This window comes from Lutra lutra, chromosome 5, assembly GCF_902655055.1.
Source record: "Lutra lutra chromosome 5, mLutLut1.2, whole genome shotgun sequence".
Lineage (NCBI taxonomy): Eukaryota > Metazoa > Chordata > Mammalia > Carnivora > Mustelidae > Lutra > Lutra lutra.
This window is the reverse complement of record NC_062282.1, coordinates 39,993,087-40,008,801: the sequence shown is the minus strand read 5'-3', so window position 1 is coordinate 40,008,801 and position 15,715 is coordinate 39,993,087. Positions and strand designations below refer to the sequence as shown.

General features: G+C 40.0%; 1 protein-coding gene across 1 annotated transcript in view; it reads left to right on the top strand.

Annotated features, from left to right (window-relative positions):
• LOC125101136 (uncharacterized) overlaps positions 1 to 15,715 on the top strand; it is a 95,386-nt gene that overhangs the window by 9,446 nt on the left and 70,225 nt on the right. The window contains exon 5 of the mRNA XM_047731776.1: positions 11,299 to 11,393. Within this exon, the coding sequence (XP_047587732.1) occupies positions 11,348 to 11,393 (46 nt within the window). The 5' untranslated portion in view covers positions 11,299 to 11,347. The remainder of the gene's footprint in view (positions 1 to 11,298; positions 11,394 to 15,715) is intronic.

Sequence of the window (15,715 nt, the reverse complement as noted above, 5' to 3'; positions counted from 1 at the left end):
GCTTGTGAGAGCAGACTAATACAGTGACTCGAGAAGTGGAAGTGATTCACAAAGTCACATGGACCCTTTGTTACATACCCTGGGCTCCATTCCAAATATCCCCATTGGAAGTTTTCTTCTACGCTTTAGCTTACTGGTTGTCTCCCTGGAACCCGGTAGTGTCTGGCAGAAACTAAGTCCTCATTCTGTATTTGTTCATATGAATAAAGCAATGAAGGAAAGAGGCACAGACTGACAGTTCCCTTGAGCTACTTAGCTCTATGGCATAGTATCTAGTTTAGTACTCCCATTACTGTGAACACGAGTATCTTGTGGCATCAACTATGGGTCTGGCATGTGTTAGGTGCCTAAGGAGCATTCTATCTACTTATCATGCATTCCTACAAGGCACGTATTTTTAGTCTTATTTTTAGTCTTAGTATCTCGCCCAGTCACAGAATTCGTAAGTAATGGAAACAGAAAGAGCTACGCTTGTACTAACTCCCAAGCCCAGGTGCTCTCCTCTGCTTCACAGATTTTATTGCTGGAGAAATTACCGCTTGGGTCATTTGCAGACAATTGAAACACGCAGCTTGTGTCAGAGCAGGGCCCCTACAAGGCAGTAAGCTGGCAGCGTAGCTCTTGTGGGGTGTGGGCAGCCCCTGACCCACCAGGAGTAGATCCCACTTGGGCCCAAGATTCTGATTCCTTCTGTCCTTGGGGTTGGAGTGTGGGCTGGGGGCAGCCCCCTTTGGTAGAGAGCAACTTCATCAGTTTACCCCTGAATGACATACAAATATTATTGTTTCCTATATGTGCCATGGCCCGAAAAAGTCAGAGAAGCCCTGGGTGAGAAGCAGTGGTTCCAGATCAATCTAGAAACTTTATGGGAGCATAGTTTTTAGAAAACATGGTAAGCCAAATTTCTAATGGACCCTGATTTACTATTTTGTCCCCTGCATTTCCCCTTTTCCTGAATCTCTCTTCTTTTCTTGTCTTGTCTTGTCTTGTCTTTCTTTCTTTTTCCCTTTCCTTCTTTCTCTTTCTCTTTCTCTTTCTTTCTTGGAGTTGTCTCTGAATGACCTCCATTTTGTGGAGTGAGTCAAAGATGGATAGGTAGAGGATAAACTACCAAAGTCAAAAGGAATTGAGGCAGATTTTGACTGCAATTCAAATAAGTGTGTTTAGGAGGAAGCAACTCAAATATCCATTAACGGATAAATGGACAAACAAAAGCTTAATATATATGCACAAGGAAATGTGAGCCTTAAAAAAGAAGGAAATCCTGTCTCGTGCTACAACATGGATGGACCTTGAAGACCTTGTGTTAAGTGAAATAAACTAGGCAGGAAAAGATAAATACTGCCTGGTTCTACTTATATCAATTATCTCAAGTCACAGAGACAGACTAGAATGGTGGTTGCCAGGGGTTGGTAAGAAAGAGAAAGTGGGAAGTTATACTTTTCCAAGAAGAAAAAGTTCTGGAAATTGGCTGTGCACAATGTGAATATACTTAACACTACTGAACTGTGTATTAAAAACTAGTTAAGATGGTAAATATTATGTTTTATGTATTTACCACATTTTTTTAATAGAACAATTTTTAGTGAAAGTGAGATTATTTACTTGGAACAGAGGCTTTGTTTACGGTGTTGGCTGACATGCTAATGCTGTGGTCAGGTGTGGAGGATAGATTGCTTGAACTGCTTAAACTGCTTTTTGCATTGGTTCATCCTGCATGGTGCCTTCTGACCGTGACTGGCTATGTAGTCAGTGGAATCTAGTGCAAAATACTGATGAAGGGCCGCCTGTTCAAAGAGGAGGGCTGTTGATGACGCTTTTCCTTTCTTCTGTGGACTCTCTTAATTTGTCATGGTGTTTTTTTATTTGCTATTTATGATCATTCTAAAGAAAAGTTAAAATTCAAAATGTCTCTATTCATTTTTATATTGTGCCATACCAGGGGTTTTTTGTTTTGTTTTGTTTTGAGATTTCTTTTATTTATTTGAGAGGTAGAGGGAGAGAGTACAGAAGGAGAGGGAGAAGCAGGCTCCCCACTGAGTAGGGAGCCAGACACAGGGCTTGATCCTAGGACCCTGACATCAGGACCTGAGCCGAACACAGACTCTAAACCAACTGAGACACCCAGACATCCCTGCCATACCAGCTTTAAATGCAAATATTGGAGCATTTACCTTGTATGCTGAATTGCCAAGATGAGAGTTCATATTTCATAGCTCACATGTGCACTTCCATGTCATTGTCACTAGAACAGTGAACACTCTGCACATACAGGGGAGTAACACAGGCAGAAAGTATGTAACAGGATTCCTTGGTTGCTTGTGTTTCTTAGAATGTGATTGCCCTCTTTCTGTGTTCTAACTAAGTTTAAACAAAGAAGCATGGCCTCTTAGGGTCGTTAAGGCCTCTGGTTGCCCAGTTACCGAGGTAATACACTTGCCTTATACTCAATTTGCCTCTCGCTGAACTCGTATGCATTTTGTGTCTACTGGAAGTCTGTGCTCATAGCTCGTCTCGAATGTTCTATGCACATGAGGACACAGAGTGGTAAGAATGGTGGATATTGTGCCTGTGTGCTATGTTCCTGCATATGGTCCATTGTCCAACTGGACTTGACTTATGAAACACAGTTTGAAGATAAAATTATTAAAATTTTCGGGGCGCCCGGATGGCTCAGTGGGTTAAAGCCTCTGCCTTCGGCTCAGGTCATGATCTTAGGGTCCTGGGATCAAGCCCCATATCGGGCTCCCTGCTCGGCAGGGAGCCTGCTTCCCTCTCTCTCTCTGCCTGCCTCTCTGCCTACTTGTGATCTCTCTCTGTCAAATAAATAAATAAAATCTTTTTTAAAAATTATTAAAATTTTCAAGACAGCGATAGAAGAGCATAAACCAAATGTAGGACTCTTCGGATTGTCGGGCCCGTGTGGCCATGGAGTTCACACACCCATGAAGCCAGCCCTGTTGCTGACTCTATCCCTTGCTTTCCACTCCCTCAGCCACTACTCTAATTCCAACTCTCCTTACCTCACAATTCAGAGATTGATGGGTTTCAAAACTGGTTTCCTGACTCTAGCTTTCTTCTCTACTAACTCATCCTATAAATTGTTGCCAGTTTCATTTCCCTAAAGCAATACTTCCACACAGCTCACTGCTTTAGTTCTTCTGTGGTGCCTCACTGCTTATAGCTCAACTTCTTTATCACAAAACTCAGTGCCTTCCACATTCCGACCTTAAGCTAACTTGTTAACTTTCTTTCCTCCCATACCCTTGACCTCCATCCTGATTCATCCAGTCAAGCCAAGCCAAGGCATTGCCAAAAAGCTTGCTAATACCAACGGTTTTCCAAAACCACTCCCTGTGTCAAGAATCCAGCCTCTATTGAACTCCAGTCCAATCCTCAAAGCCAGAGTTTACCTCTCCCATGAAACACTCTTGACCACCCCAACCCACAGTAATGTCATTGTAACTATTTATAGATGGCTGGATAATGCCCACCCCTTGAAACCAAGTTCTGTTCCCAGGAGCCTGTAAATATTGCCTAATATGGAAAGAGGATCTTTGCAGATGTAACTAGGTGAAGGATCCTGACAAGGGATTAGTCAGGGGGACCCTAAGTCCATAAAGTATCTTCATGGGAGAGAGGCAGAGAGAGATTCCACACGTAGGAGATGGCATGATAAACACAGGGGCAGACTGGACGGATGCAGCCACCGACAGCTGAGGAGCAAGGAGGGGAGTCTAAGGGGTCATGGCCTTGGCAGCATGGGTGGGGGGTTGACCCAGTGAATCTGGTGTTGAACTTCTGGCTTCTGGAACTGTGAGAGAATACATTTCTGTTGTTTGTGGTCATTTGTTACAGCAGCCACGCAAAACAAATATACCACCCCAGCACTTACTGCTCATTCTCCTGAGCTTGGCAGTGCTCAGTATTTTTTAACCATTATTTGTGTATCCTACCAAAACCACTGATCCCTCAGTTTACAAGGTCACTTCTCTAATTGATTGACTTTTCTCTTGTACCTTACATAGTATACTGCATTTGATGCTTAGCAAGTGCTTTTCTTTGGTGATGTTTATAGAGGTATAATTTACATATTTTAATATTCACTCTTTTGATTGTACCATTCAAAGTGGTATTTGCAAATGCATCTGGTTGTGTAATTGCCACCACAATCAAGATCTGGAACATGGCCTTCACTTCAGAAGGTTCCCTTGTGCCCTTCTACAGTCAATTTCTCCCTCTACCCCTAGGTAGAGGAACCTACCGCTGGCAAGCACTGATCTGATTTCTGCCCTTATAGTTTTGGCTTTTCCAGAATGTCATCTAAATGCAATCAAACCGTATATAGTCTTTTGTGTCTGGCTTCTTTCACGTAGCATGATGGTTGCAGGATTCGTCTGTATTGTTGTATGAATCAGTAATCTGTTCCTGTGTATGCTATCCCATGGTCTGTTTATCCATTCACTAGTGGGCGGGCATTTCTAACTTGGAACTGTTATAAATAAGGCTAACATGAACATTCATGACCAGGTCTTTACTGTAAATGTCAACATACAGGTCTTCATGTGGACACATGTTTCACTTCTCTTGGGTAAATACCTAGGAGTAGGACTGTTGAGTTGTACGGTAAGTATATGTTTAACTTTATAAGAAACTAGCAAATTGTTTCCCAGAGTAGCTGTATCATTTTGGCATTCCCACCAACAAAGTAAGAGATTTCTGGGCGCTCAGCATCCTTGCCAGAACTTGCTATTATCAATCATTTAAATTTAATTCCAGTAGATATATGGTGGTATCTCATTTTAATTTAAATTTGCATTTCTCTTCCTACAAACGTTCAGCATGTCTTCCTATGCTAATTTGCCATGAGTATGTCCTCGGTGAAGTATCCAGTTCTTTTACACATTATTAAACATTGGGTTTTTCTTATTATTATATTTCGTTTTCTTATTATTATTCATGTGGGGGGGGCTCTCTCCTCCGCTCTCTCTCTTTCTCTTTTATCTCTATAGTAAATATGAAATACATTTACATATTATATAATATGTTAATAAGTATATAATATAATGAATATAATATACACTATAATATATACTTCTACATATTTTTATACATTCTAGATACGTCCTTTACCAACTGTGGTTTATAAATATTTTCTCCCAGTCTGTGGCTTCTCTTTTCATTTATTCCATATATGTTTTAAAGAGCAGAAATTTTAAATTTTGTTGAAGTCCAGTTTATCAACATTTTCTTTTCTACCCTCTGCCTTCCTTTCCTTATTTATTTATTTATTTATTTGCCTAACCCAAGGTCATAAGGATTTTTCTCCTTTATTTTCTTCTAGAAAGTTTATACGTTTAGCTCTAACATTTAGATCTGTGATCCATTTTTAGTTAATTTTTGCAGGAAATGTTTATTATTTGATATGCAGCCCAGGACACAGCCATAGAAAATCTAACTCGGAATAAAAAGACACAGTTCATTGAAAAACAGTGTCCTGCAGGAAAGTTTGGAAATTTTCTGCAGGCCCTGAACAGCAACATTTCCTTTCCCGCTAATTTTTTGGATTAGCACAGCTTTGCTATTTAAAGGTTTGTATTTTAATAAATTTTGAAATTCCGGATGACAGACGCTATTGAGAGTAAAGTGCTTACATGGGCTGGCGAAGGACACCCCTCTGGACGTTTGTGATTAACCTGCTAGGTGTCGAGAAAGCTACTGACCCCTTTCATTATCTGTGAAATGGGTATAATCCTACTTGACATGAAGTTTCTTTACAGGCTTGTGCAGACTGAGTCAGAGGTCTTATAGAGGGGCTGTAGAGATTTCACATGTAATTGTGATTCTTGCTAATTATACTAATTCTCAATTACGACTGCTGCCAGAAAGCCTCCAGATGACGTCAGTAATAAGGGGTGCGTTGACTTGCATGTGTTGTGAGCGTATTAATTGTAATTATTACCTTGGCAGCTACAATGTCTAACTCCACAGGTGTTTATTTCATTAGTGATTCATTATTTACCAAGCACTCTGGCAGTGATGAGTCTCTATTACAAACCAAGGCCCTCCTGTGATGAAACGTCATTATGTTGTGGGATTTGTGACTTTGCTCCCATGGGAGGCATCTTCAACTCGTTAATGCCCTCAACACACCGTGTGGTGGATTAAAACTAGACTGCGAGAAAATGATTTCAGTTCCACCGCTCGGGTTTTTTTCACCCTGGGAGCAGGTGCCTTCCCATAAATATTTTCCTGAAATGGAAGTTGCCATGGGAAGTGGGTGGGTGGTCTGGATATCAGACGAAGGGCCTGGCAGTCAGGGGTCTGGATCTATCTTTGTGTCTAAGGGCCCAGGGCAATGGCAATAAATACACAAGTCCAAAGGAGCGTTGTGGCCCTGAGCCTGAACTCAGCAAAAAGATAAAGAGAACTGCCTTGCAACGACTATTGTGAAACACTTAGCGCTTTGTATTTGTGACATGCTTTCAACCTTTCCGTACTCTTCACTGTGGCCCCGTGAGTTAGGGCAGGACTCTCCCTGTGGCTGGTGCTTGTGGGGAGAAAACAACTGCCTTGAGGAGGTAACTGGGCTCCTTTCTCTGCACGGCCTTTTTGGCTGGTCCCTGCTAACATTTTGAATTATGAATTTTTGGGGGTCAGAGGCCCTTGCTCCTTCAGTTAAGTTTTTTGCCCTTAACTTTTTAGTGTTAAAAATAGTCACAAGTAAAAAGAAAAGTCTGATAAACTACCATGACCTCATCTTCAACAATTATAAAGTCATGACCAATCTAAATTTCTCCCTACTCCACCCACGTTCCCCCATCCATCTCCTCCAAACTCAGCTGAATTTTTTCATTTTACTTTTTTTGCTGAATTATTTTAGATAAAAATCCCAGACCTATCTTTAGATCTGTAAACACTTTATTGATTATCTCTAGAAGATAAGGATATTCTTCTAAAACATAAATTGTCACACCTAAAAAAATTACTAGTAATTTTTATCCAGCCACTCTCGCCGATTACCTCATAAATATTTTTTTGCCTTCAGTTTTTTTTTTATAAGAATCAAGATTTAAATTAAATTTCACAAGTTATAATTGGTCGATGTTCCTCAAGTCTCTTCTAATCTAGGACTTTCCTGACTACCTTGTTTTTGTTTTTCCTTGTAATCTGTTGGTTTAAAAGACCAAATCTGTTTTCTTGTAGGATTTTGCCCTGCATTTTGCTGATTGCATGTCCATAATATTTTTTCAATAACTTCATCTGTCCCTCATATTTTCTGCAAATTGGGGACTGGATCCAAAGATTTGATCAGGTTAGGTTCGAAGTTTTTTTTTTTTTTTTTTTCAAGAGTACATCATAGAGCCAGATACTTGTATCAAAAGACACATGACTTGTCTCCCTTTTCATTTCTAGTCATGGGTGATTGTTGTCAGCAACCATGCATTCATTAGGAACTACAAAATGGTGATATTCTATCACAAATTACCTGGAATACTAATTCTTTTTTTTTTTAAGGTTTTATTTATTTTTTATTTTAGAGAGAGAGAAAGAACACATGGGTTGGGGGGAGGAGCAGATGAAGAAGGACAGAGAGAATCCGATGCAGTCTATGTGGGGCCTGCTGTGGGGCTCGATCCCACAATCCTGAGACCATGACCAAGCCAAAATCAAGAGCTGGATGCCAAGGCAGAATTAATGCTCGATTCTCTTCTTTATGTATTATCACATTATTGAGTTCTCAAGTTGTTTCCCAAGTTATCTAATTAAGTTTTTTTTTTAAATTTTTTTAGGCATTATTATGATTTTATAGATTTAAACATGTTAGTTTGTTTTAGTTTTAGTTTATTAGAACTACTATCCTTGTGGGTGCTCAGATTGTGCCTTGTTAAGCCAGTGGTAGCTCCTTCCAAATGGTTCCTGAGTGTGTCTGACATAACCCGGGTTCAGGTTCATTTCCTAGGGCTGCTGTAACAAAGTATCACTAACTGAGTGGCTTCAAACAACAGACAGTTATTGTCTCAAAGTTCTGAGGGCTAGAAGACTAAAATCAAGATGTTGGCAGGCTTGGCTTCTCCTGGAGGCACTGAGAGAGAATCTGTTCCATGCCCCTCTCTGGCTGCTGGCAAGTCCCAGCAATCCTTGGTATTACTTGATTTGTAGACCTATCACTTCCATCTCTGCCTCCAACACCACATGGTATTCTCTCCCTCTCTGTCTATGTCTAAATTTCCCTCTCCTGATACAGACACCAGTCATTGTGATGGGGTCACCCAAACCCAGTATCACCTCATTTTACTTGATTTCATCTGCAAAGACCCTATTTCCAAGTAAGGTCATATTAATGAGTACCAGGAATTAGGCGGTGAACTTATCTTTTTGGAGACAAAATTTGACCTCCAACATCTGTGATAGTCTTTGATAGCTTTTCCTTGCTTTCTGGTAAGACAAAATGTTATAGATCCAGAATCAGGTCTCATTCATTTAAGTCGGAAATGATGTTTAGGGACCACAATCTGAGCACTAGGAATGTTCATCTTTACTGTGTTAGTCATTACCTCTAGGTCTTTTCAAAGGACAGAAATGGGAAATGCTTTTTATATTTTTAAAGATAAAGTGCATTATAATTTTGTAACTCTCACTTCCATTTCAAATTCAAGACTCTCAGACTTAACCCCATCAAACCATCACCTATGTCTCCTTTCTCCCACGGTGAAGTCCTGGTTCTCAATGGCACACGGAATATTACTCTTTTACTTTATCCTGTGATAGACACACACGATAGACTCAAAATAACAAAACCAACAGTACCACCAATGACGTGATTACTGAAAACAGGTTAAGGCTTTTAAAATTATTCTTGTGGGGCCCTTGGGTGGCTAAGTCTTTAAGTGTCTGCCTTCAGCTCAGATCCTGGGATCGAGGCCCACATTGGGCTCCCTGCTTCTCCCTCTCCCACTCCTGCTGCTTGTATTCTCTCTCTCCATCAAATAATAAATAAAATGTAAAATAATAATAATAATAATAATAAAATTATTCTTGCAATTCTTTTTGTCCTTGGAGTACATTCCACTCAGGATGGACAGTGAAATTACTGCATATTATTGTCATGTGAACTAATTTTTCTATCTGTAGTTATGCCACCAACTTGGTACACAATTAATTTCATTTATATCTATTTTCAATTTTCAGGGTTTTCTAAAATTAAATTTAAAAAGGGAGAAGTCCCTTTTTAAAAAATGATCATTTAAACTTTTCTGTCCCTCCATTTTTGCATATTGATCTTGTATTCTGCAACCTTGTTGCACTCATGTATTAGTTATAGACTAATAAATTTATTAGTTATAGACTAATAAATGACCATTAGTCATTTATGATAGTAGATTCCTTAGGGTTTTCTGTGTATATGATCATGCCATCTATGAATAGATGGTGTTCCTTATTCCTTTGCAATCTGAATGCCCTTTGTTTCTGTTCCTTGCCTAATTGCCCTGGCTAGAATCTCTAGTACAATGTTGAACAGAAATGGCAAGAGTGAACATCCTTGTCTTATTCCAGACCTCAGCGGGAGCTCTCCACTCATTCACTATTAAGGATGATGTTAGCTGCAGGTTTTTCATAGATGCCTTTAACTGACCGAGGAAGTTCCCTCCCATTTCTAGTTTGGTGAGCGCTTTTATTACGAAAGTGTCGGATTTTGTCAAATGCTTTTCTGTATCTATTGAGATGATAATGTGTTTTTAATTTTATTGATACAATGAGCTACATTAATTAATTGTCAAGTGTTAAAACAGCCTTGCATTTCTGGGGCAAATTCCACTTGACCATGGTGTGTAATTCTTTTTATATATTATTGTATTGATTTGCTGGTATTTGTTGAGGATTTTTGTGTCTATATTCGTAAGAGATGTTGGCCTACAGTTTTTCTATGATATCTTTGTCTGGTTTTCATATCAAAGCAATACTGCCCTCGTAGAATGAGCTGGGAAGTGTTTCCTCCTTCTGAAATAGTGCTTCCATTTTTTACTGTACAAAACTATGTGGATATGTATTCTTTGTGTGTTCTCATTAGTTTTTTTAATAGCTTTATAGTACTCCACTGAGCAGATATACCAATACTTATTCAACCGGCTCCTTAATGATAGATATTTGAATTGTTTCCAGTCCTTTCCTATAATAACTCATACTGCACTGAATTACCCTGACAACATACTTTTTCATATGCTCATGCGTGTGTGGTATAGATTCTCAGAAGTAAGATTCATGAGTCAAAGAGTAGACACATACAGAACTCTGCTAGATATGCCAAATTCCTTTCCTTGGGAGTTGAACCATTTTGCATTTTGTTTAAAAATTGACTATTTGTGCACAGCTTGACTGAAAAAGTATTTTGCCTAACTTCTTTTTCTTTTTGCCATTTTGGTAGATAGGATATAGGAACTCCATAAAGTTTTAATTTGCATTTATATCATTATGAGTGAGTTTAAACACCTTTAAGGGCCGTTTGCCTATCTTTACGAACTATCTGTTCATATCTCTAGCCTATTTATTTATAAAGCAGTTGAACTTTTTCTTCTGTTTTCAGAAGCTTTTAGACATGAAGAATATAAAAAAATCTTTGTCTACAGTTTAAATGGCAAACATTTTTTCCCAGCTTAACATTTGTCTTTTTACTGTGCTTATGGTATTTTCAAATGCAAAGTTTGTATTTTTCACTTTTATAATCTATCCTCTAGGTTTCATTTCTGTACCCAGCACAGGCATAGGAATAATTTAGAAAGAAAGAACCCTGATTTGAGCAATCCAAGTCCAAGGAAATCACTGGCTGAATGCCCAGAGACCTCAACCCTAATGATTCCCCTTGGAGCCCCTGACGTCCACCGATCTGCCTTACCATTATTAGTGCAATTATTGCCAGATAAACCCAAGGTTTCTGAGTAACACTCCTTCCCCAAACTTAGAATCTGTTTTCCTCACAGAGCTTTTATTAACTTGGGTGGATGAAAGTGATAATGTAGGGATGAGTGCAGGGAGGAGGTCCTGCTAGCAAAAGCTTTGGATAAAGCTGAAGGGCCCCAAACGGTGCAAAATGTGGCCAACAAATGTGCTTCCCTCTAAAGCCATTGCCACCAAAGCAGGGAGATGTTTCCTTAAATTCCTATTCCTCTTCTTAGAAACTAACTGTGGCTTTCATCAGCACTCCTCCTGCAAATAAAACAAACATTCAGATCTCGAAAAGTGTCTGGGAGAGACTTTCACAATTTTGAGGCTAATGCTGTATTTCTTTTTTGTTTACAGACTTCAAGAGAACGGGCGTGCTAACTATTTGCTGTCTAAAACTAATAGCATGATGATCTGTGTTTCTTTCTCTTCATGTGCCTTTCTCTTGGCAGGTGAGTTCTGTCTTCCTAAGGACTCTACTCATTTCACATGTTTGGGTTGATAGGTTCACTTTTGGTTGTTTTTAAAAATGTATTCTATTTTTTTTTAAGATTTTATTTATGTATTTATTTGAGAGAGAGAGATAGTGACAGCACAAGTGGGGAGGAGAGCAAGCAGCAGGCTCCTCTGAGCAGGGAACCTGGCGTTGGCTGGAACCCTGAACCCTGGGATCATGACCTGAGCTGAAGGCAGGCGCCTGACTGATTGAGCCACCCAACTGCCCCTATTTTTAAAAATTTAAATTAGGAAATATTCTAAAAAGCATACTTGTTTAAAACTCAGAAAGTAACATAACAGTCACCACATCCACCACATGCCACATCCACCTTTTAGCCTGAGTTCCTACACGAAACATTTTTTTTTTAACAAAGAATTTTTTTAAAAGAGCAACTTCAAATCTTGGATTCAAACAACTCTCTGCATTACAGAAAGTTATATAAATTTATGTAGAATGTGACTGGCCACATATATGTGTAATTATACACCTTTTTTCCCCACATAGGTTCGAATAAGGTTGCTGTAGCCTGTCATTGCTACTTTGCTTCTGATAATTGGTTCCTGTCCTCTATCTCTGCAGCGCCTGTCCTTTGTCCTTCATTTCATGACTTGCAAAAAGGATGCATTGGATCTAATTTCTTTCTCTAATTGTCCCCAAACATGCAGTTGATTTAGGAACAATGTCGGACAGTACTCAACATGGAACACAAAGAAAGGGTCCTGTATCTGGTTATAATTTAGAAGCGGACCCATTCACTTTAATATCCCCTTTGCTACTGGGTTGGGTTGAACTTCCACAAAGCTGAGCTTTATCTCCGTAGAGGAATTTAGACAGATAGTGTTCAAAAGTTGCGAGCAGGTTATGATTCTGACAAATTAGTTCCTAATTATTTGGCCGTGGGCTCTGCCCATATTGCATGCAGAGCAGGCCTTTACAGGACATTTGGAGACTTTTGTAGCTTAAATGGATTTAATTTAAAACAAATGGAACCATGTGATTATCTCAACCACAAATACGTAACACAATGTGTAATATATTTAAAAGGCAAGAGGAAATTTAGTAATGGTATTTCAAAACTGTTTGAAAGAAAGAAACTTTGAGGGAAAAGAAAGGAAGAAGTGAATTGGTGACGCCAGTTTGATTATTTTCAAATACCACAGCTGGACTTGGATCTGTACAATAGGACTCATGGTGTTGTAAAGGACACCAGCGGGAATCTGAGTGCTGGGATACCACATGGAGGACTAAATGACAAGGCTTTAGGCACTCAGAAAACTGCAAAAATCGTGCACTCTTAAGATACTTTGGTTCCTATAATTAAAATTTTCCGATTTACATACTCCATCAGGGAGCTATCCAGGTAAAGATAGAGTCCATGTTGTTTGGGATCCCTTTACTCATTTACTTAATTTTTCTTCATGGCTACTCATGCACTTTGTTGCTATTCCAACATGCATGCCTTCCACACACACCAAATTCTGTAATAATAATAATAACAGCAAACACTCAGTGAGCTCTGAGTGTGTCCCAAACATTTTTCTAAGCAGTGTGTATTACCTCATGTAATCCCTACAACAACCTCGTGAGACAGACACCCTGGAGATCCTGCTCTTGCAGATGGGGAAGGAGTAGAGACTTTAATTTGCTGAAGATGACACCTAGAAATTTGTTCTTGAGCATTACATGACACTGCCTTTCCAAGCATCCCAAATGTCTTGTGACAAACACCTTGAGTAGTGAAAGGACTTCCAAAGACCAGCTGATCTGGGGTAAAAATGCAAGACTGAATGTTTCAGAACTACAAAAATAAAGGACATTCTCAATGAAATGTGACAGCAGATTCATAAAGCATTCACTTAGATGTGTGACTTTTAATACATCAAATTTGAAAAACAGCCACGTTTCTGAGTAGCCACATCCACTGTAATAGATTTATTAGATTGAAATGTACAGAAGTACCTACAGTTGACTCTTTTTGACCTAGAAAAATTGCAGTTCCAAATGGTTCGATCTAATACTTTTGGCACAATTGAGTTCATGGTACACTTCTTAGGGATCCGTGGCCCCTTGGTCCACCTATCAGCAGTAGTTACAGAGCCGAACACTATGTCAGTCCAGATCAAAAGCTATGGAGACATGGATCTTGCACTAAGAAATTCTTAGTTTTCAATAGGAGGCAGACAAATATACAAATAATTATTCAAATAAGATCACTGCACCCCTGAAGTTCTGCATAAAATGTCTTGAGGGTGTTGAGAAAAGGACATTTACACGAGCCTAGAAAAGGCAGAGATGTCTTTACACACAACATGAGCTCTGACTGGGATGCGACAGAGGAGTAGAAGTTTGCCACTGCTGCTGAAAAGGACATTAAACAATCATGCAACAGATTTAGCTTTCAAAGAGGAGAAATGACATTTCTCTAGCATCATTCAGTTTCCTGTGAGGGCAGCACTGTGAATCTGCCAAACCTACCTGATTAGAAACTTGGGCTATGCTGCTTAAAGCTCTGTACCTTTGGGACAAATTACTTCCTGTCTGTAAGGTGCCGAAACTAATGCCTTCCTCATAGAATTATTATGACAAATTGCATAGTGTATGCTAAAAGTTCAGCAAAATCATACCTGCCGGGTCCTTAAGAAATGGTGGCTATTTCTACCATTGTTGCACCATTGGCTTCTTTGCTACCCAGCACATCACTAGACCAATAGCAGAGAGGGGTCCATTCTATCTCCCACGAAAGCCAGTGACCTTGTGGTTGGGGGATTGGGGCAGGGATTGCATCAGCGGGGGACATATGACCTTAGAGAGTATATGGCTTCTCTTCGGGGCAGAGTGTGGTGCAGAATTTCCCCAGAAGTCTGTGGTATCTGTTTGTCATCTTGCAAGTGTGGTGTGTGAGCTTCAAGAGCAAACTTGTTAGCGCACAAAAGTTCCCAGATGGCTTTTTCAAGGACTTTTGATCTCTGCTGTCTTTGATTTGAGAGTTCCCTAGAGATCTGCAAGCAGATTTCTTGTTGCCTCCTTAAACATGGCTGTGCAAAATTGAGCAAATTATTGGCACAGTCAGACTATCTTGTTTAACTACAGATGGATTCGTGGCAGGAAGAGCGACTTCACATCTGATATCATTGACTAAGCTGTGATCCACCGGCCATGGGAGCTCTACAAACTTCTCAGAAGCCCCTTGGAAGATGGCAGCCAAGGGTCTGTCTGTGGTCAGCTGGAATAAAAATTCTAATTGCAAAATCTTGCCTGTCAAATAGCCACTAGATTTTGTCCTGCTGCAGTCAACTGTTTTAATTTCCAAGGCATTTTATGAGCTTCCCCCACAAGCTGTCATGGATTTGATATGGCAGCGTAGGAGCTGCAAATATTGAGGTCCTAAAACCCAAGTACACAGTAAAGTCAGTCATGGTCAAACAAGGCTTGTGCAACATATCCCTCGGGGCTGGCTTCCTGCGAGAGCCGAGGACAGAAGGAAGACCATCCATCCCTCTGCATGCTGGGCCCTTTGCTCTTGGAGGGAGAGAAGTGTCTGAGTCTTAAGACTTGAAGTCCACCGATGGGTAGGGCTATTAGAGACCCTGTTTTCTACACAACAGGACCACATCCTCAATTCAGAGCATAAAACACCTTACATTTGTTAACCTTGTCTTGGTATTTTGCAAACAAACACTGTGCAAGAGTCACATGGCTTACACTGTACAAAGGGTTAATGACAGACTTACTTTTTAGGAGAAGTGTGGTTTAGTTGTCCCAAAGCCTCTTCCCCTTATGACTGTGTTCTGATATAACCTCAGTGCCATTCAAGGCAATAAATAGCAGAGGAGTTGGGGTAAATCCAATTATTTTTCCACAGCATCTTTCGTGGTAAGTGTGTCCGATTTTTAAAAATGAGACTCCATAAACCACATCATCACAGAGTCCTGTTTTTGTCTCCAGGGGTTTCAGAGTTCCAAATGCTTGCTTTTTTGGACATTGCATTGATGTGGCCTTGGGGACGGGTTAGAGTCACTAAAAACACTCCTGGCACTGGATCACCTTGTGGTCGAGGTGAAATGGGGATCTTGTTTTCAAGAGGTTGAAGAAGAACTCACAGAAAAGGCCCGAGAGGAGATGACGCTCTCTTTGGGGTTTAGGAGGGATTGACCCTCTACCTTCCCAATCTTCAGACCTTAGAAGCTCCTTGCTGGTCACACATATCCACATCCATCCTGGCAGCCCGAACCCCCACGTCCTCGGAAATTCCTAGAAGTGTAAAGACAAAATCAG